We start from the raw sequence: 20,332 nt of genomic DNA on the forward strand, positions 1-20,332 counted from the left end.
ACACAAACCCCCCTATAATTTGCTTGTTTTAATAAAAAAATAACACCTTGAAATCAAAAACCCAAAACCCCCCCCCCCCCCCCCCCCCCCCCCCCAAAAAAAAAAAAAAAAAAACTAAAAAAAACTCCAGCCAAATACACCGATAACAACGATAGAGAGAGAGAAAAGCACCCGCTCCATTCATGCGCCTAGTTGATGCTATGTGATAATGACAGAGTATCTCCTACCTCCCTCTATCCAGGAGGTATATTCACACTCAAAATAAATAAATAGAAAACTTTTTTTATATACTAGTTAGGTATAAAATAGTGTATTCAGCCCGTAACTGATCATCGCCATCTGAAAACTTAGTCTATCTTAATAGCACTATTGAACCATAGTATTAGCATCAAGGCATACAGGATTTTGAGGCAAAGGTATTATCACGATGAAAGTAAAAAAAAAAAAAAAAAAAAATCAAGGTTAAGAGTTGCTTACCCATATAATTTCCGAATAAAAGTATACGCCGCCAAGAAGCCGACGGTCCCCGTGAGCAGTCCGTAGACACAGCAAGCCATGAAGCTGTAGACGAAGAACAACATGGAGCTGACGAGGCCCGTGATATGCAGCTTGAAGAAGTAGTACCAGACGCTGTAGAGGAAGACCCAGACGGCGCTTCCACCGCCCACTGCAAACGACTGCCACCACCAGTGGTAGTTCTCAGAGCAGAGCTGGACGTAGATCGTGACAATCGTGACTTCGGCCACCGTGACGATGAGGATGAGGGACACCACGCCGAGGAAGCCGAAGACGTAGTAATAGCCGCTTTTATCTTGCCAGACAGATTGGAAGACGAAGAGGAGCTCGATGAAGATGACAGTAAAGGGCACTAAGCCGGCGAATAAAATCGACTGTAAACTCTTGATGTACCAAGCTTGGTTTGGCACTTGGCGAGCAATGCTCGATGTTTTCGTCGGATTTTCCCAGGACCCAGAGCGGGCGTGACCATACCAGGAGCCAAGGTAGACGAGCGGTACCTGTATGCAAAGCCAGAGAAGCGCGATCGCGAGCAGTGTTCCGAATGGGATCGCAGTGCTGGATGCCTGTGCCCAAACGAATAAGTTCAGTATGAAGACGAGCGCGAAAAGGAGACCCGGGAAGAAACATGCTGTGATGAGAGCATTCTTCCCAAAGTTAACGCCTCCGAAGCCCTGGTAAACCTTGGCGGAGAAATAGCCTGAGAAAATACCAGCGAGCACGAAGAGGCCGAATCCAAAGCTGAGAAACCCGCCCCGGAAGCTAGGGTTCAGGATTCCAATGGCACTGAGGGTAATCAAGCCAACGGCCATGAACAGCACCTGCGTGCCTGAACCAACTAGTGGAGCCAGTAAATGCCCGTACTGCGGTCGTCGGAAAACATCTCCATGCAGCAACTTCCACCCTGTCACGTCTTCAAGGGCTTCGTCATCAGAAGCGTCATCCAATTGATTGTCCACTTCATTTCCTTGATCTAGAAGACCAAGGCCCTGTTTCTCCGGTTTTGGAGACCGCGGAGTTCCACTCTTCAGTTTCGCGCCGGCTTCTAAAGAGCCTTCACGATAGCCCTTGATATCAGTTCGGATAGTCTTGGATAGAATCATGATGACGATTCCGCTTAAGAGTCCACAGATGATGAGAGAGTTGATGATGGCGAGCCAATGGATTCTTGAACCTTCTTCCTGGTTGACGAAATATAAATCCCAGCGCCTGTCCCACTCAATCGACTCATCTTCTCGGAAATATACCGAATAGGAATAGGGGATAGCTATTGTATCCTCGTCGTCGCCCTCGTCTAGATTGTCATAGTGGTTGTCTGGATGTTGCTCTTCTACAGACAGAGCATCGGTCATGTTCGGAGGCATGTACAATTCAAAGTTCTCCTCAACTTCCTGTAGTTCAACTGGGCAGCCATTTTCTCGCTTGTTGTTCAGACCGATGCTCTTAGTGTATACCTCGAACCCTACGACAACCTTTCCCCCTCTTTCGCCTGCACGGCCTGGTGCTCTTCGATAACGGATGACAATGGTATGGTGGTTGTTCAAAAAGTAGCGAGGCTTGCCGGTGCTCGAGTCATATTTGGTGAAGCCCAGCTTGAAGCCGGCAGCGTAGTATTTCCTTGTTTTGTCAACCGTTACGAAGCTCGTAGCGCCCGGTAAATTGTCTACAATCCATTCCACGACATAACCATCTTTGACCAACTCTTTAGCGCGTCTCAAATCTCTTCTCGTTACTAGCTGATCACAAAGAAAGCTGCATTCATTGTCGTGGCCGACGGTGAGATCAATATCGGAAATCATGATGCGGTCTCCCCGGAGGACTTCGCCGAGGTTAAGCGATATGCTTTGGCCACTCAGCAGACCCGAGGCATGAGTTTTGCCGGTAGGAGGGCAGACAAATGGTAGGTCGTAATAGGCATATTGTAGCTGGGTGCTGTCGGAATAGACCTTATTAACCATCAACGGAATATGTTCACCATCCTGATAGCTTTTGATTGACCATCCTGGACCGGATAATCGTTAGGTGTCGATGTCTCCTAGCTAAGAAGCTGACCACGAGGCCTTGGACTTACCTGGGATGTAAAACGCTTGCGCCTGAGAGACAATGAGAGACGACAACAGAAATCTCAGGCCGTTCTGAATAATCCTCGCCATGTTGCTACTGAGTAAATGATTTTGAGTGCTGCGTTACTCTGGTATACAGGAAAGTTGTTTTACAAGGTTCGGACTCCGGTACAAACGCGTACCACGCTGCGTGTTTCCGTTCCGCCCAGGAGGACTCGCACAGGCGCTCGAGCCCTATTGTCTGATGGCGCAAACCTTGTTTCTTCTTCCAAGCCAACTTCGGGTGCACGGCTGCCACGTCTTGCGGTGGTTGGAGTATCGGGTTTGAGGCGAATGGATAATGCGGCTAAGCGATGAGGATTACTAGAGCAAGACCGGCGACAAACGAATGTAATGGGTACATAGTACCACAGAGCCAATGACACGAAACGGAGGCTGATCCTTATGAGAGAGCGATCGAACCAGGCGTGGATGACGGATTATGCGAAGATGGGCGTATCGGCTTATAAGCCTCGAGGCGCACGGGTGGGCGGTACAGAGATAGACGAACTGCACGATGGCGACGGGTGCGGCGTATTCATTAATGTCTACACAACGTCAAATATAATATCTAGAAGCAACAGAAAATGCTGCGTCTCCTATTTTCTGATGAGATAGAGACGAACACCAAGTGACGTGCAAGATGTTGAGAACTGGAGGTCTTGGGCTGAGTTCCCATGAAAGTAAGTACGTACACCTTCTACCTCCGCTCGATGAGATATCAAAAGGGGTCCCCCAGCTACTGTACTTATAGGTACATGTATGTACTTACGTAGACGCTAGGGGACCCCAAGACGGCGTGTGAGTGGGGCTACCGGTACTTTATATGAGGTACTTGGGTACTTTTGATATGCAGCCAGATAAATAAATAGTACCGTTTCCGTTTCTTTTGTATCGAGGAATAATAACTTGAACACATCACGGCACACGTATCATGCATACAAGTGGACGCCGTCTACCTTTCAAGTACGCTCTGGCAGTCATCTTTCGGTCATGAGTTATAAAAGTCTGCAGAATGTATAGCTACGTGGTATGGCCAGGACGTTCCCTAACCCCCTGTCAACCACTACCAGTATTCTCAGAATCTGGAAGTGCACGAGTGAGTATCGTAGCCAACAAGTCCAAACATGAACTTCCATCTCAACACGAAGAGTCATACGACATCAAGGCATCCTCTTCTCTCACCCACTTTTTATAATTCCTCGGTACTCAAACCATATAGAATCTATCAAAGATGATTCAGCATACCCTTCCTTTCATATGCTCGAACTCTTATAATTGGAGATATTATCAAATACAATCTCATGACAAATGGCAAACGGTTCCTAGTCAGAATCAACGCGGCAGATCTAGCAGGACTAGGGGACATTCTCGAAGAATTTAAAGGCTCACAGCTGATTTCGATGACCCATAGCTGCTCACCGAATTTGAGGAATGGGTCGTCAATGGTTCACTCCGAGATTACCTAAGTCGTGTAGCCCCAGCTCCCAGATCCGAAGTCCACCAACCCATTACCCTTCTTGCATTTTACACCCCCGAAACCTATGCCCTCAAGTTCAAAAACGAAGCCGGCAACTTGCATGTCGTTTAGGAAACGTACGAACTAGGCAACCATGCTGACCTCAAAACAAGCCAGCGTCGTAACATAGGATGACGACGACAACGGGCCATTAATGGGCCTATTGATTGAATATATATCCAAGACGAGACGCTTTACTAATATTCAAGTGAGCAGGAGCGCAACGAGCGTGAAATTTTCCAGTCGAAGTGGGCGAGACAGATCGAATCAACTCTGCGACATCAGCATGCACACAACATCATCTAGGGCGATGTAAAGCCGGAGAATGTTATGATTAACTCCGATGATGATGCCGTCATCATTGACTTGGGAGGCGGCTGTACGCCCGAGTATGTACCTCGCGAACTTAAGGAGAGCGTACAGTGTGACCTTTTGGGGCTTGATCGCTTGAAGATGGAAATGGGATTAGTGTAGATACGTGTCAGGGGGGTATTATATTGTGAATATTTTCAATCCCCAGCGGAGTCATCTATCTCCCTTTGTTACAATGTATCTTGTTAAGAGCGCGACGTGATACGAATAAGTCACTTAGATAGGTACTGAGTGGCCTCAAACAATCATACTAACATGAATATATACCATCTACACAACATTGACATTGCAAAGGACTAAATCATATAAAACGCATTTACTTTCTATACTTCAAATACTCGTATTCAGTATCTCATAATATCTAACGCAAATTTCAATGGGGGTATAACGAATCCCTCCCTCCGTATCTGTACCTGTACGCCAGGTATACAATGCAAAAAAGAAAGACTCCCGGTTTATGCTGGCTATGTACAGTTCATTTCCGTATCCCTCGACTTGTCAGTCTACAGCTGAATGATGTCTAATTCCGAGAAGTCGGGTGGTGCCCGCCCGTAAACGACTCGCACCTTGCTATCCAGGGCCGTACCCTCGTTGGATATCCAGATATGCTCGCTCAACTCTCGCGTCCGCTTGATTTCGTCGTCGCTGATTCCCAGATCATCATGTGGGATCCACAGAGTCGGCCGTCGCGCTCGTAGCGCCGAATGCACAAACGCTCGACGGACGAGTACATCGCGCTCCTCCGGCGTTAAATCCTCGATTTCGTCGTGGAACCCACCGTATAGAGCCTCACCTATGGCTCTCTGCGCTTCAAGATCTTTCTGCTTGCGTTCATCCCTGAACTTGGCCGCATTCTTAATGCCCTTCTCTGCTCTTCCTAACGTGTGATCGTAAGTGGTCTTGCCACTGCGCACAGCCCACGTCCCAGCGCGCACAACGCCCTTAACTGGATTGAGGTTGCTGAGTTTACTGCCATGGCTGTACTTCTCCCGATATTCAGACGGCGCATCTGCACTCTCGCGATGAGTGGGCAAAGCCCCATCGCTAGATTCTTTCCTGTCATCGTCCTCATCCACGAGCCCTAGGCGACGGTCCTGAGCACGTTGGAACGCTTCATCGCGGAGCACAGCCTCGTCTTCGAAAGTGATAGGAAGGTACCGGAACATTGGCCCAAATGACATGTTCAGCAACAACTGATATATAGCCGTGAGAATTGTCACAACGATCATGATAATAGCCTGTGGTGTGCAAGCATGGATTCCTTTCTCGTCCGTCTGAATGAAGAAGAGACCAATGAGTGCAATATCCATAACGTATAGCCCCGTAAAGGTCTGGTTGAGAGCACGTGGGTATAACACGCCACCTGTATCGATTTCAAGGCGATTAACGTACAGCATGCTGTACCTATTGGCAATCCATAATAAACTGAATGTAATAATGGCGAATATCGAGATGATGGGTGCAATCACGGAATAGACGAGTGCAATACAGGCAAAATTAGTGTAGACTGGGAAATAACTGCCCCACTTGACGCTGGGCAACTTGGTGTTCGTTGTCCACTTGTTTCGCGCTGTGTTGTTCAAAATCTTTGAAATGATGTACCAGTTAATAAGTGCGCCAATCTGCAGAAGAGTACCTGAACTTGCACTGAGTGCTTGAAGAATCATGTAGGAAAAGAAGTAGTTGGCCGCAGAAGGGAGTTTTGATGCCAACGTGTCAGTGATACTGGTCGGATTGTTCAACACACCCTCGAGAATGGCCACAAAACTGGAGGCCAGTGATACGATGAGGAAGACTTGGATAAAGAGAAAGGCGAAGTAGAATTGCTGGACGGCCTCAGTCTTCTGGCTTCCTGTCTTGGCGCCCTTAAACCTAGCCAGGAGATCCATAACGACTGGTACCAACCAGAGCAACAGGGCTAGCAGGATAGCTGGTAAAACACCGGCAACTGCAGTCGCCACTCTCCAGATCGCATCACTCCTCCGAAGGAATCCCAGCCAAGGGAATGTATGGATCAAGCTGTTGAGCTGAGAGATCGAACCTGTAAAAGCAACAGGGGTAGCCCATAGGACGATCATACCAAACACGACGCCTATTGCAATAACAGTTCGGAGCCATTCGGACCACCAACTTATGGCCATATTATCCCAGATAACGTCATTAGGCGATATTTCAACAACGCGAGGGGCCATGTGCTTGGGTAGGTGATGGATGACGCTTTGACAAGCCATATGGGCAGCAACCTGGTGATTGAACTGGATGAACGCCGACTTCATGACGGGATATCGCTCAGGATTTTGTTGATCCGACTCAATTTCATGGTTAAGGCGTGCAAGTTCTTTCCTACACCAAAATATTGTGTCGACCTTCTTGTTCAGAAACGGCAGTCCAGGGAGCCAACTCGGTGTCCATTCAAAATTGGGAAGGCGATGGGTAGGCCGCTTAGACCTTTTAATCCATTTCTCCCATTCAGCTGTGCCGTCTTCGTCCTCCGTGTTCTCGTCATTATACGCCTTCGAGTATTCGACTGGTCCAATTTCCTCGCCTCCCATAAACGGGATCATTTTTTTAAGCTTTTGGCCGAATGTTTTTTTACCAAAAGGGTATTCGTTGCCTTCATACCCTTGTGGAATTGGGGAGGCGAAACCACCTGCTGGTGGCTTCCAGAACTCATACCATCTCGCTTGCTCGTTATTGTACATTTCGTCAATATTTTCTAACTTGCGAGTGGTGTTTCCAAATTGTCGCAGCTCGATACTCTCTTTCTGAAGCCTTTCATCATCAGAATGTAAAGAGGCACTGCCAGACTGTTTCGGCCGCGCAGCAGAGGAACCCATGACTCTATCTTCGGCCTCGGACATCCTTTGACGGCCTGAACCCTGCGTAGAAGGCCGAGGGAGATCTTCATCAGGCGGTAGCCGCACATGCCGCTCACCTGACGTACGGACTTCCAATCGACCCTGCGGCGTTTTTATCGCCACAAAGCCATTGGTAGTCTCGATCTGACCGTCGATATCGTGTGTAATGTTTTTGGCACCACCAAGAAGCCCATCAACGCCCTTGCCTAAGCCGCCAGTTATCTTGGAAATACCAGTCATGACTCCCCGTAGAGGATCGTTCGTGCTTTTTTTCTGGTGATCCATCTCTTCTTCAGCATCGTGAATGTCATGGGGCACGTCGTGCTGATCACCGCTGCTAACACCTTCGCCTTCCTCGGCCTGTTGTTTTGCGGCGGCGTCTTCCTGTTTTTGGCGTTCTAACTTCTCACTCTTAGTTGGGCGGTGTGATTTAGTTGCCTTGCGTGCTTCTTTCTCTTCTTTCTCCCTCTTCTCTAACTGCTTTTTCTTCGCCATTCGAATCAACTCGGTCTGAGCTTCCTCTAACATCTTGTGGACCTCATCCCGCTTCTTAATCTTGTCCAGGAGGTGTGTGAGGTCTCGTGTAAGCCATACGTTCCGGATACCACCAGGGAACACATCAAAAAGACCCTTGAGGGCCTCTTCGTTTAGCCACTTATCAGGAATACCGCTCACCAAAACTGTGGTTGCAGAAGCTCGTAAACGATGTTCGGCAGTGGTAAGCCAGTCTTGTCGGACTTTGATGTAGACCCTCATCTCGGCAAAGATGACGCCACAAACCCATATGACAACCAGTACAGCTAAGACGAGATGGGCCCAATATCTTCGATAATTCTCATCTTTCACATTTCCCCATGCCAGAGTGTCTAAGCCGCTGATACTATTGCCTTGATTATCTGTAACATCAGGCTCTGTAGAATTCGTGCTGTTTGTGGTGAAATTGTGGCTTCTTCCATCGACATAGTTAATGGGTACGAGAATGGGTATAATGACAGTCGCCATAGGAATGAAGATAATCAACATGGTCTGCAGATAGCGGAGAAAGAAATACGAATCAAGACCACACTTGTTAATGATCTCGCGATCTCGAAGCCGGAATAACGACAGAATCAGGCCCCATGGGCTACTCGGTGGGGAATCAGTCCGCTCACGCTCGGGTACAAGGTACGTCTTTGGCTTACTATCCCACGAGTCTCGTTAGTTGTGATACTAGGGAACATGTTGGATGGCCGACTTTAGGAGACTAGCTTACAAGATTCGAGCCAACTTATTCCGCAATAGTAAGAACAAGCCCATCTGAATTCCGAAAACGACCAACGAAGCAGCTAGCGCGGTAATGAAACCGACGAGGCTGATGCCTCGGTCGTTCATGGCCGAGTCGGTGTCCCCTATTACGGCCAACATTGTTAGTAAACAGTCCACTGTGAGGCTTTGCCGTCGGAGATATTCAGTGGCCGGCAAAGCTGGCCTGATGACGTACCGACAGACGACATGATGGAAAACGCTGTTTAGCCAGCTAGCTTAATGTTTTGGAATAAAAGGAAAAATATTAGGCTGGTTTAAAATGACAAAAAGAAGAAGAAGAATAGGGATATATCAAAGTTCGGAGAGTGACGTTGGCTCGTGATAAGAAACACTACCCAGCAAACACAGCGTGATCGATAGATGCATAAGAGGGTGTGTTAATACGTAGGTCGACTAGGTTGGGTGTGACAAAGATAGTGTATAGTGTAGGTAAGGAGGTAGATAGGGAGGTATGAAGGAAGCATATGCATCCCACAACATGTGAACACAAAGCAATCAATGCCTATGCGGTCCACGAGTATCCAGCCCCGACGAATATTCCTGAGGTGGTGGTGGAAGAAGCATGGCCGACGAGAGAAAGAGTCGTCGTCTGATCGGGCAAGACGAGGAAGAGGACGGAGAGGTATATTCGAAACAAGATTGCGTGGAGTGAACCATGCGACTTAGCGTACAGTAACTTGGGTAGACTTGGGTCTGACTTGGGGTTTGCTTGTGTCTGCTTGTGGTCAGGAACCTGGTGTAGATTCGTGGATAGTGGCAAGGGTGGTCCCGGTCACAGGTGGAGCTTCACGATTCCTTTGCACCACCCACCAGCCCAGAAACAGCCATTCTCTACCACACTCAGAACAGATTCTAGCCCGGTAAATGCTAGCGCGCGCAAGCCAAGACAGGGCCAAGAGCAACCATAGGTCCACTAAACCTGGAACGCTGCATGTTGATGTCAGTGGTCTGCTGTGGTGGTCCCCCACAGTCTGGACAAGGTCCCTCCTGATCCCCTGAAATCATGAAAGCGGCCCGCTTGTGATCCAGATTTGCTCTGAACCGCTGTGTTTACCCGCCCTGATTGGACGTCATCTCACGCGCGCGTGTATCTTTGCGCTCGCCTTTGACGCTCCCTTGCCAGTCATCTCCAACAAACGAATGAGGAGACTATTATAAGTACTTCGTATGTAAAGTAGGTACCTAGTTAACCATAAATATCTCGTGGCAGACTCGGCAGACTATCCCTCTCTCTCTCTGTATCGGTCGGTAATGATTTGGCACCTCTTAAATCGTGGACCAGTAATCTCTTCATGTTTCCAGGCCCCGTGTTAGTTAGCGGGGTGATCATTACTGAAGATGGAGTGTTAGCACGAAACTTGGTGCTAGGTAGTGCTAAACCGGCGGTTCGGTTGCCTCTCGATTCAGGACTGTAATTGGACATGCCCGGGAAAACTTGCCGAGTGATAACACCATCATTGATGGTTTAATGCATGTCCAGTTTGTGTCCTCTGTCTGTCTGTCTACCAGTACACGTAGCACGATACGCGTGTTACTTTGACCGAGGCAAGTTACCTTTCGGTTAAAGCAAGTGTCATAGGACCTTATCTACCTATGTTTCTAACTGTCAAGACCGACCTCCAAAATGAGACCAACAGGAACATGCTTAGTCTTTGAACACGGACGGACAGTTTCGGAGGATCATGCGGCGATATACTTATTATTGGAGTTACAGATTGGTGTTACCAGTCTCTCGGTTTTGTCGGCTATGCAAGCACGCGGCGTGCACATCGGTATTTGTTTACCAACAATTGCTATAGTTTCTATCGAATAACGGCAATCTCATATATAGGTACATAATCGACATGATATTAATCAACTTTCACCAACGACAGCCTCTATAAAACTTACTAAGTATGTAGGACAGCTTTTTGTCTTGATGGCCAAGCACAGTAGGTTGGATAGTGTCTGAATAGTGTCTTGGAATAGATGACTACCGACTCAGATATTACGTCATCGATAAGGTTCGCGGGATGCTGACTCTCACTAACCACCAAATGGCACAAAATCAACTATCTACAATGTTGCCCCATAAAAACTAAGTAAGCTGCGCGATGGCAGGGTCGGATTACATAAGACGCCAACCAAACTAAACCAAGCAACCAGCTACCTACCCACCTATCATGGAATCTAGCGTGTTGTTCAAGAGCCCAGATGGCAACGCAATCGTCATCGACATACCGCGTTCTCTAGAGGAAGCACAGGTGTTACCAGGGCAAGACATCACACGGCGCATCGTCTCAGCCCACCCCAGAGACACACCATGGCAGGTCCCGGAGCCAAAGAAAGACACGACACAATACGTGTCGCCCTCTGCGGCAATCGCCGAGCTGATGACTCTAGAGAGCGTCAAAGCCGCTCTTGACGCGGTGAAAGCCAGTTACGATGGGCCGTGGTGTCTGCCGCGGAAGCAAACCGGTGATGTCGAGCCGGTCCGCGCAGATGTACATGCTGATGTCTCCCGGAAGAGGAAACGCGAGCTACCATCACATCCGTTAGACCAGAGCGATGAGACAGGGCCGTATATTCCGGAAAGGTCGCACCACCTACTAGGTACCGTAGAGTCTCGGCGCGACACATTCCTCCAGAACGCGCCGCAGTTCGATCTCATCGTGCTCGATCCGCCCTGGCCCAGCCGCTCCGTAAAAAGGAAGTCAAATAGCTGTATGTGAGATCTTAAGAGCCCATGTGAGACCTGTATTTCCAACTTTACTACAGCGACCATCAGTAATTAAATCATCTTAGCGTTTTTTTTTTTCAGTCCTTAAGGGACACGCCCCAAAATCATGATTATTAACCCTACTACCACACAGACGGCATTGTAAAAAACATGGATGAAGCCCGAGGGCTCCTAGAACAAATCCCCATAGCGGCGCATTTAAAGCGAGATGGGCTCGTGGCCATCTGGATAACCAACAAAGCTGCTGTTACAGACCTCCTCACATCACCCGGTGGGATTCTGGCACAATGGGGTCTCGAGCCCGTCGGCGAGTGGATCTGGCTGAAGATCACGAGCACCGGAGAGCCAATCTCGGATGTCGAGTCGGCCTGGCGGAAGCCGTGGGAGCGACTGCTTATAGCGCGGAGGACGGGTAGTCAGATCTCACTGCCTACGAGTCGGAGGGTGATGATGGGCGTACCCGACATCCACTCGAGGAAACCTAATCTTCGGGGTCTGTTCGAAGACATTCTACCGAAGGAAAATGTAGGTCTTGAAGTGTTCGCGAGGAATCTGACGGCGGGCTGGTGGAGCTGGGGAAACGAGGTCTTGTTCTTCCAGCGGGGACATCATTGGGTTGAAGTAGACGATGGGCGAGATCCCCTTGAAGACGAGAGAGATGGTGATTAGATAGAGTCGAATACAATGTCAAATCCTCACAACCTCTCTCGTTAGCTGTACTCTCGTTTTGTATGCTCTCTTATTCACAGACCCCTCCAAATTACGAACCGCATCCATGAATGGATTATTATTGAGATAGCGGACTTCCCATCGAGTAATATTAACAACATCTTAACCTTGCGATTCTTCCCATCATCCGAAGCTGATATATCGATTCTGGAAGTAAACCTGCTATCTTCACGGTTATTTTAAAAATTTTTAATTTCGGGTTATCAACTGTCTCAATTGCTGAAACCCATTGGCTTGATATTTACTTTGATTGTATCTTCATCATGCCCCCCTGACCAATTAGTCATCTAGTCGTTCGCTATGATACACACCTCATAAGCAGGTGAACGCGCGTAGTCGTACACAGATAGTCTCGAATCTGCAGCATCTGCCCTCTCTATTCACGGAGCAGAGGAACGCATACACGCTCTTCATGACGCTTTCTTCCCCTCCTCCCTTTTCGACATAAAATCAATCATCTCATCTTTATCCTCTCTACCTCTTCTTCCCCTCCTCCTCCTTCTCCGTGAATCTCGGGTCCAAGTCGCGCTTATTCGACCATCCGCCTTCCTGCAGCAACCGCTTGGCCTCCGCCCTCATGTTCGTCCACGACTTCGCTTTACGCATATTCTCGCGGAGCGGGAACAACGCCGCGTTCCTCGACGTCTCCTCGAGCTTCTGCGTTTCCTCCTGCTGCTTTTTCGCCCGGGCCAGGTTGTCCGGCTTCCAGGGCGATAAGTCCTCCGGCATCGCCGGCCACTCGAAGGGCTGCGCGAGCTGCACCGTCATCGTCTTGATCGGCACCGGGCGGTATATGCGGCCGTTGGTCTTGGACTTCGTGGGCCGCTGCTGCCGCAGCTGCGACCGCACGGCGAGCACGGGCGTCCTGTACGCGTGCAGAAGGTAGTCGCGGAGGTCGAATTTGTTGAAGGTCAGCGGCACTTCGAATGTCGCGAAGGCCGGGTGTTGGTTGGGTTTCGGCGCGAGGAATTTGACCGTGTGACTGGGCCTGTGAAAATGTGAGCATTCTCCCAGGGTCCAATTCATCCTTTTGACACTCGTTGTATCTTCCAGCTCCCTCTTCGACATCCATCTCCGAAGCTCTGTGGCATCGCATCGCATCGCATCGGTGTTAAGGGCTGGAACACCTACAGAAAGATTTTTTTTTTCCCCGTTCGGAATGTTTTTGACAGCACTCCGGCTGCTGCTGCTGGGGCCGCCATTCTGCTAGGTCTTGAGGCACAATGGGCTATCGTTTATGGTTTACAGATTCAATTATTGCCGAGGGGCTCACATGAGATTCCGCCAAAGCTGGGCTACATCGGCGGATCGAAATTTCCGTAAAGTGGGGCGTCAAAATCGTGGATTATGTAAGTATCTAGGTACCCAAATGGAGAGGGAGGGGAAGCGACAACAAGAACTTACAAGCCATGTTCGTTGAAAAGTTAATGAACCATCATCATTTCGAATTCATTAGTACGCGTTCATTCCTTATTTACGTTCCCTTCTAGCTAATCTTCACATGATCTAGGAGGTATAATACGAATCGCATGAGTTATCTTCCAGCTTTAACATACTAGTATTTTAACATACCGGTAGTTAGTGGTTTACCATTCTATTCTATTTTCGTGCACGGCTGGGAATGGTATTTTGGTCTATCATCTACATTAAGAGGTGATCAGATAAATCATTAGAAGATAGAATATAGCGAGTTCAATAATGATAATTCAATACACAGTGTTAAGTAACATTCGCCGAGATGTTCAGCATCCAAATGCATCTAAGCAATCTCATCAATGTTGATTAAGACGTTTGATAAGCAAGGGAATGTTTTCTTAAGTTTTGAATTAGCGATTGAACGAAAAAAAAGTACGATCGATTGGTACACTTATTTCATTGTGCCTTAGTAGGCATTCAGCCTTGACTAGGACTACGAGCTGAGACTTTGAGCTATTCTACACATATGGAACTTCCTTGATCCATGTATCCATTTATCCTTCTATCCCGTCTATCATTTGATTTATTTAAACATCCAAGCCGTCAACGACAATTCCCTTAATCCACTCATGCTGCATGACACGGGCGACTTCATTAGCAGTGTCATCATCTACGAGAATGCTGACCAGATACAAAGCTGCATCTAGGCCAGCACTTACTCCCCCACTCGTGATTACCCGAAGCCCACCTAGGCGCATCGCGGCGCGTCGCGCAATTGACTCACGACGCGCATTGGAACTGTGGAAAGAGATGCTTCCCTTCCTAGCGACACAGATACGTCAGTACTAGATTGATATGCAGAGTAGACGTGTGTATGTTTGGATGTGTCTAGCTTTTAACGTACCTAGCATTAGAAGGGCGTCTGTCATTACCATCGGACTTGCGACGAATGTAAGGGTTTTCGTCCTCGTCCCCGAGGTCAAAGCGAAGGTTGTTGACAACGTATCGAGCATCCTCGATAACATCAGTTCGTTCCTGAAGATCGCGCTGGGCAGCATTGCTGCAAAGGATCTCAAACTTTGTCATGTAATCTGGGTGAGTGGTAGCCGACAAGCCGGAAAGAATGCCCTGCTCGGCCAAGAAGAGTGATCCGGTACAAATAGACATAAGTGTACGCTCGCGGGATGAGTCGTTCTTCTGGAGTTCGGCAAAAGCTGTGATGATGGGAAGAGGCTCTGTCTTTCCCTTCAAAACACCATCCGAGTTGCCTCCTACTATCACTAGGACATCGAAATCGCTGAGGCGCTCATGGGCTTCCTTGAAGGAGATCTGGGACCCAATGACAACCCCTTGTTCGGACATAATCTTGGGTTCGACACCAGCAACCGTGCACTCAAAGGCTCTTGTACCTGGAGACAGGTTCTTAGTATCTCTTGTCTTGGACTATAGCAAGGGTTACGAGTCAATGCCTAAGGGTCACCACATACTCTCGTCGTTCTTGTCATGGAGGGCAGTGTGAAGAACTTCTAGAGGAGCCGCAAAGTCTGTTAAGTTGAATTTGTCCTGAAGGGCAAAAAGCACCTCAATGGGCTCATTTGCAGCTGCTTTGTTGGCCATGATGGGAAGAGGGAGTGGAGGAATCTAGGCCAAGTTGTTTGTATAGGCACAAGAAATGGGCAGAAGTGTATCAAAATATGATGCCAGATATGGACAGTCTGGTCATGTAATCAAATGAGGTAGAGAGATTAGTAACCACGATGGGTTCAGCTGGCAATTGCGCTGTTGAGTTCACGATGGGTGCTCTTTGGGACGATGGAGGAGGTGAATGAAGAAAGAGAGAAAGGAGAAGCAGGTCGAGGGAGGAATGGAGGGGATGTAATGTATCGAGTTGGGGAATGGATGGAGGGGTAAGGTAGCTAGCTACAGACTGTCTACATGTCTCCCCCTCGTCAAGAAGACAGCCTGTCTTACCAGAAAGTAGAGTAGGATAGGAGGTGAGTTTATGCAGGTAGGTACATGTAAGTAGGTACAAATGTAGGTACCACAGGTTGTCGCGTGTGCGCGGTTGATTGCAGAGGTACCTGCGTTTATCCAAGGTACATGTGAATTGAATGGTACCTTGACAGACCTGGATAGCCTGGAGCTCCTCGCTACGTACTGTACTCTATGTAGTACTCCTCGCTCCTCTCAGCATCCGAGTATTCTCCTCTCTCTGTCTCTGCTCTGTCCTGTCCTGTCTGACAGCTCCAAAGAGGTACAGCCTCCCATCGGTACGTTGCGGCAGTACATTGCGGCCAGAGTCGAACGACATGGCAGTCTGATGGCAGCATAGCGGGGAGGTTACGTAGGGGTTTTAGCGCTAATTGGCTGCCTGAGTCGATGACTGCCCATCGGACCCGCTATAAAAGCCCCCTCCCCCGGATTTCTTATGGAGATCAGCCTGGTGCAGCACTGCTGGTGTCTGGCTGGTGCTATCCTAAGGTGGGGTCTGCCTGATCACATTGTCACTGTGCAAGAACGTAGAAATGCACAGTAGGTACGAGCTGATCATTGCCAGTATGATGGCTATGTCTCTTGTCAGTTGTATTTAGCTTTTGTTTTTGTGTGTGGAATACCCCATATCAACACGACTCGTGATTGATGCCCTCTTTGTGAATATCTATGTAGACTAGGTACTGCATTTCTTACTGCCTACTCTCTACCTACCATTGAACATGCAACCAGTGGTACTGTACTGTATAGTAGGTATGGGATGCACTGTAACTTACATACCTAGTCGGTGTTGAGGGGTCTGAGGGGTGATAGTACTACGCCTGCTAGGTAGGCACTGTAAACTGGGTATTGCGGAGCTATACCTATCTGCATTTGCTGCTAAGCATGGCCAGAACGATAGGTATATTCTATCTACTACCTACATACTCCGTACAAGATAGTATGCACTCTGGCCAGATCCCACTTACATAAGCTAGACAATTAGGTAAGTACATACATATATGTAGGTAGGTGAGGTACCGGTACAGTACCTACCTACCCCACTACGGATGGTGGGGCAGCACGTAGAGCAGACTCAGCTCGGAAGCTACTGCCCAAACTCCACCCTGACACAGACTGCAGTCGACCTCTCCTGATAATCGGCCGATATCGTCCAGAGCTTGGTGTCTTTGCGCTCTCTATTCGCGCTCTCGGGATTCATCGACCGCATGTCCTATGAGCTGTTTAGGAATGACGGAGCCCTGAACAGCAGTCCTCAGTCCATATGTGAATCCACTAGAGTCACCACCACCGAGAATTACGCCCGTATATCCTGATGTCGACAGCTCCGTACGTTGAACGAATCCACAACCTTTGCCTTATCAGAACATCATAGATTTGCATGCCTCCTCGTGCCTAAATCATCATGCTATGTGGAAGCTATGTCACAGGTTGCTAGTCCCATCGCTGACAGCTTGAGCGATTTCTTTTAGGACGGTCAAGGAGCTTGTGAAAGCTGTCGGCACCTTCGCGCACAATCCCTCCCTCCCACTCCCAGACGACCTCGTCCAAATAATCGACAACTTTCTGTACAAACGTACCGATAAGTTAGATGAAAGTGTAGCGGACAAGGTCCACGATGAGTTATTGCCGATATTCAAGCAAGACATCGCTCAGGATACAGCGCGCTATGCCGCCTTCATTGCCGTACTTCGACGCCTGCAGCCCTTAATCGGCCAGACCACGACGGTCTTGCAATGGCTCGATCTGCTACTCCCTGCCCTCGCCAATCTCGGATTGGATAAAGACCTGGCAACGGAGACCCAAGGGTTTATGCTTGATATTCTTACGGGAGGCGATGGCAATGACACAACTTCCTTCACCAGGGGTGCAACCACTCCGGTTGCAGAGAAAATAATATCGCTATGGTTTCAAGAGGTTGACCTGCTTCGCAATTGCTCTAATCCTGCTCAAGACTTCAAGGAGAAGCTTATGCGGGAGACATTGGTCTTATATGGAAAGAAGCGACCGAAGGTTCGTTTAACATCTAACTACAAAAACCAGCTTCTGTTGACCCCGCTGGAACAGGAATTTATGACTGTAGTTGATCATTTCGTGTGTAAACGATCCCACCGTGCAGGTGCCCTATTGCTACTATCGTCTTTTGTGCAGAGCCAGCCGCCGCATCTCTATCTCATCCTCCAGACCCCTCTCTTCGGCAATCTCCTCAACTGTCTCCAGAGGGACACTTCTACAACTATTATGTCCGTGGCCCTCACAGGCCTGACCATGGTGCTTCCACATGTGCCGAGTTCATTAGTCCCATACTTGCCCGCGCTCTTCAATATATATGCACGATTGCTCTTCTGGGAACGTGAGCTGTCTGTTGATGCAGACTCCGAGGAGAGCAAGGAACGAAGATTATCCCTGAACGCTATTAACTGGGAGGTTTGTCCGTTCTCATCAGACGTTGATGATACGAATATTCCTCAACTCTTGGATTATTTCACAATCTTGTATGGATTATACCCAATCAACTTCATGGATTATATCAGGAAACCCCAGAGATACTTGAGGCATGCCGAGGCGTCGGACTCGGACGTGATCGAAGTACAACCAACTGAAATTCGTCATGCATCAGAACGGTTTCGTCAATGCCATCTTTTGCATGAGAACTTCTATAACTTAACAATAGATTCAGAGAAAACTGACTTTGGGCGTTGGATTAAGAGCGAACCAGCCGAGGTCGTGGCTGACTGTATGGCTCTTCGCCAGCTCCCAGATCAACCGTCTGAGGCTTCTCTTGATATAGCCCGGATGTTGGAGTCAGAAGTTAATGATTTGGAGACAGACGAAAGGGAATCTGGCCTGTTGAATAGTTCGTTTATCATTGGGCCGTCTGGTTCTGAGGATATCCGTCACAGCTCAGTTTCTTCCATCTCACCGTCAAGAAGTGGTAGTCGAAGTATTCAGACAGCTGTCCGCCACTCTTCTCTGAGCAGTCTCCAGTCGATACGCGACTCATCAAGTACAATACGATCTGAGACCGAGGGTGATAGCCCTACGTTGACTCGGCAACTTGTCACCTCTGGCTCCCAGACCCAGCTCCAGGATCTTATGAACTCCAACAAGGCGGTTAAGTCCAGCTTGCATCAATCTTTAACAAATGACAGCGTGCCCTCGTTGTCGTTGAGCCATCATGAGTCTATTCCAGAGAAAGGGGCATCTCACTCGCATCCTAACTTACCTGGCCCCAGCATGCAGCTCTCTGACGCTGCTGCCAATGATTCGCAAAGAAAGTTGCTTCGTTATGTGTACCTCCTATACAACGATCTTGTGTTTGAGCGGTTTCTGAAGCAGCAACATCTCACACATATTGGCGAGTTAAGGAGACGGCACATCCGTGAAGCCGCCAGCGAGGCCGAAACCCAAAATATCATTACTGCGAATAAACACCTCAAACAGAGACTAGAGGAAGCTAAAAAGGCTGAAATACAAGCAAAGACCGAGGCTGAGAAGAGTCGTGCGTTATCCAAGAAATGGGAGGCCGATATTTTCAATAAGCTGAAGGTATTACGCGATGAGCAGAAGAAGTGGAATATCGAAAGATCAAGCATGCAGGCTGAACTCAAAGGAGCTAAGGACGAAGCCGAGGATTTGCGGAAGTTGGTCTGCGAGGTTGAGGTGAGGGAGTTGGCGCTAAAGCAGAAAATCCAATCAGCCGATATCAGCTTTGGTGAATTGGAGCATTTAAATAATGAAGTTACGAGACTCACAGTATCCGAGCGAGCTTATCAAGCCCAGGAGGTGGAGCGTCAAGCATGCATAACACGGGCAGCCGAAGCAGATGGCCGCGCGAAGGCTGCTGAGATGAAATTAGCCACACGTGAATCCGAAATTCAACATATCCAGGATCTATATCAATCTCAACTAGCAGAGCTCAACTCTAGATTGCAAGAGACCTCAAACACCGGCGAGGCACACAGTGTCGAAGGTTTCAAAGAACAACTAGAAATCGCCTTGAAAGCGAGCCGGGCTACACAAGATGAGATGAGAAAGCGCATGCATGAACTTTCACGGAAAAATGTAGAGTTACAGGGTAGAATATTTGACTTGGAGACTAGCAGGCCAAAACTATCCAGGTCAAGAAGTCGCCTTTCTGTTGATACAGAGGACGACATGTCATCAAACCCAGGCAGCCCTCTAGAGTCCATGACTCGGCGACGCCAGAGCCATTCTGGTTCCGAAATCTTCGAGACCACATCGTACAATGCGACACCACCGCTTGAGCCGCTTGGTTCCCTACTTCCGGGCTCTGCACAAGCGAGTTCACTAGCATTGCAGGGAGACGAGGGCTCTTCGACGAAGACAGACAATTCTAGCACAAAAGCCGAGAGGCAAACTAGCAAAGGCAAGCTACAATAGCTTATTCATTAGTCTTATTTCTTAGACAGGCTTCTAATTGACCTAGGCCGATCGAATACCCGCAAAGATAAACGAGACAAGAAGGACGACAAAGGACGCAGAACACCTACAGGTTTGCGTGGTATACGATTTATCTAAGGACTTTGTCACCTTCCTTCCATGAAATTAAGAGAAGCATCTATATGCGGTCGGCCGATAAAAATTTAGTTGGTTGTTTTTTTGGAGGCCAGCTCTAACAGCTGATCTGGCAGCGTCAGGCTGTCTGAAGAGAAAGCCTATGTCGGCGTTTTGCTTCACATCTGGAACATAGCGGAATGGACTAAGAGCTGTAGTGTGTTCAGATACGGCCCCAGAACCCTTAGGGTGGTAATCAAAATTGTAGCATGCCTGATTCTATAGG

The 20,332-nt window shown here is 48.4% G+C and overlaps 6 protein-coding genes across 6 annotated transcripts; 2 read left to right on the top strand and 4 right to left on the bottom strand.

The window, feature by feature from the left end:
- Window positions 1-269: 269 nt before the first annotated feature.
- On the bottom strand, window positions 270-2,846 carry F5B22DRAFT_392043 (endomembrane protein 70). The gene is made up of 3 exons (XM_047971400.1): window positions 2,588-2,846; window positions 478-2,518; window positions 270-366 (listed from the first exon to the last, which is right to left on the bottom strand). Exons 1-3 carry the CDS (start codon window positions 2,667-2,669, stop codon window positions 348-350), a joined length of 2,142 nt encoding a protein of 713 aa, XP_047827526.1. The 5' UTR covers window positions 2,670-2,846; the 3' UTR covers window positions 270-347.
- A 1,972-nt stretch (window positions 2,847-4,818) lies between these two features.
- Window positions 4,819-9,017, bottom strand: F5B22DRAFT_392060 (DUF221-domain-containing protein). Its single transcript, XM_047971401.1, has 3 exons — window positions 8,848-9,017; window positions 8,620-8,755; window positions 4,819-8,547 (listed from the first exon to the last, which is right to left on the bottom strand). Exons 1-3 carry the CDS (start codon window positions 8,858-8,860, stop codon window positions 5,013-5,015), a joined length of 3,684 nt encoding a protein of 1,227 aa, XP_047827527.1. The 5' UTR covers window positions 8,861-9,017; the 3' UTR covers window positions 4,819-5,012.
- A 1,726-nt stretch (window positions 9,018-10,743) lies between these two features.
- F5B22DRAFT_620281 (MT-A70-domain-containing protein) lies at window positions 10,744-12,169 on the top strand. Its single transcript, XM_047975834.1, has 2 exons — window positions 10,744-11,375; window positions 11,525-12,169. The coding sequence occupies exons 1-2, from the start codon at window positions 10,835-10,837 to the stop codon at window positions 12,058-12,060; spliced, it is 1,077 nt and encodes a 358-aa protein (XP_047827528.1). The 5' UTR covers window positions 10,744-10,834; the 3' UTR covers window positions 12,061-12,169.
- Window positions 12,170-12,306: 137 nt separating this feature from the next.
- On the bottom strand, window positions 12,307-13,387 carry F5B22DRAFT_620284 (uncharacterized protein). Its single transcript, XM_047975835.1, has 2 exons — window positions 13,252-13,387; window positions 12,307-13,108 (listed from the first exon to the last, which is right to left on the bottom strand). Exons 1-2 carry the CDS (start codon window positions 13,320-13,322, stop codon window positions 12,595-12,597), a joined length of 585 nt encoding a protein of 194 aa, XP_047827529.1. The 5' UTR covers window positions 13,323-13,387; the 3' UTR covers window positions 12,307-12,594.
- Window positions 13,388-13,974: 587 nt separating this feature from the next.
- Window positions 13,975-15,801, bottom strand: F5B22DRAFT_620287 (class I glutamine amidotransferase-like protein). Its single transcript, XM_047975836.1, has 3 exons — window positions 15,024-15,801; window positions 14,441-14,945; window positions 13,975-14,358 (listed from the first exon to the last, which is right to left on the bottom strand). The coding sequence occupies exons 1-3, from the start codon at window positions 15,151-15,153 to the stop codon at window positions 14,124-14,126; spliced, it is 870 nt and encodes a 289-aa protein (XP_047827530.1). The 5' UTR covers window positions 15,154-15,801; the 3' UTR covers window positions 13,975-14,123.
- Window positions 15,802-16,843: 1,042 nt separating this feature from the next.
- F5B22DRAFT_638612 (Hamartin protein-domain-containing protein) lies at window positions 16,844-19,932 on the top strand (the record flags this gene model as incomplete). Its single annotated transcript, XM_047977605.1, has 8 exons — window positions 16,844-16,857; window positions 17,001-17,541; window positions 17,596-18,486; window positions 18,517-18,588; window positions 18,619-18,647; window positions 18,681-19,501; window positions 19,535-19,593; window positions 19,627-19,932. 8 exons carry the CDS (start codon window positions 16,844-16,846, stop codon window positions 19,930-19,932), a joined length of 2,733 nt encoding a protein of 910 aa, XP_047827531.1.
- Window positions 19,933-20,332: the final 400 nt, after the last annotated feature.

Source organism: Xylaria bambusicola, assembly GCF_022495145.1.
Source record: "Xylaria bambusicola strain CBS 139988 unplaced genomic scaffold F5B22scaffold_47, whole genome shotgun sequence".
NCBI classification, from domain to species: domain Eukaryota; kingdom Fungi; phylum Ascomycota; class Sordariomycetes; order Xylariales; family Xylariaceae; genus Xylaria; species Xylaria bambusicola.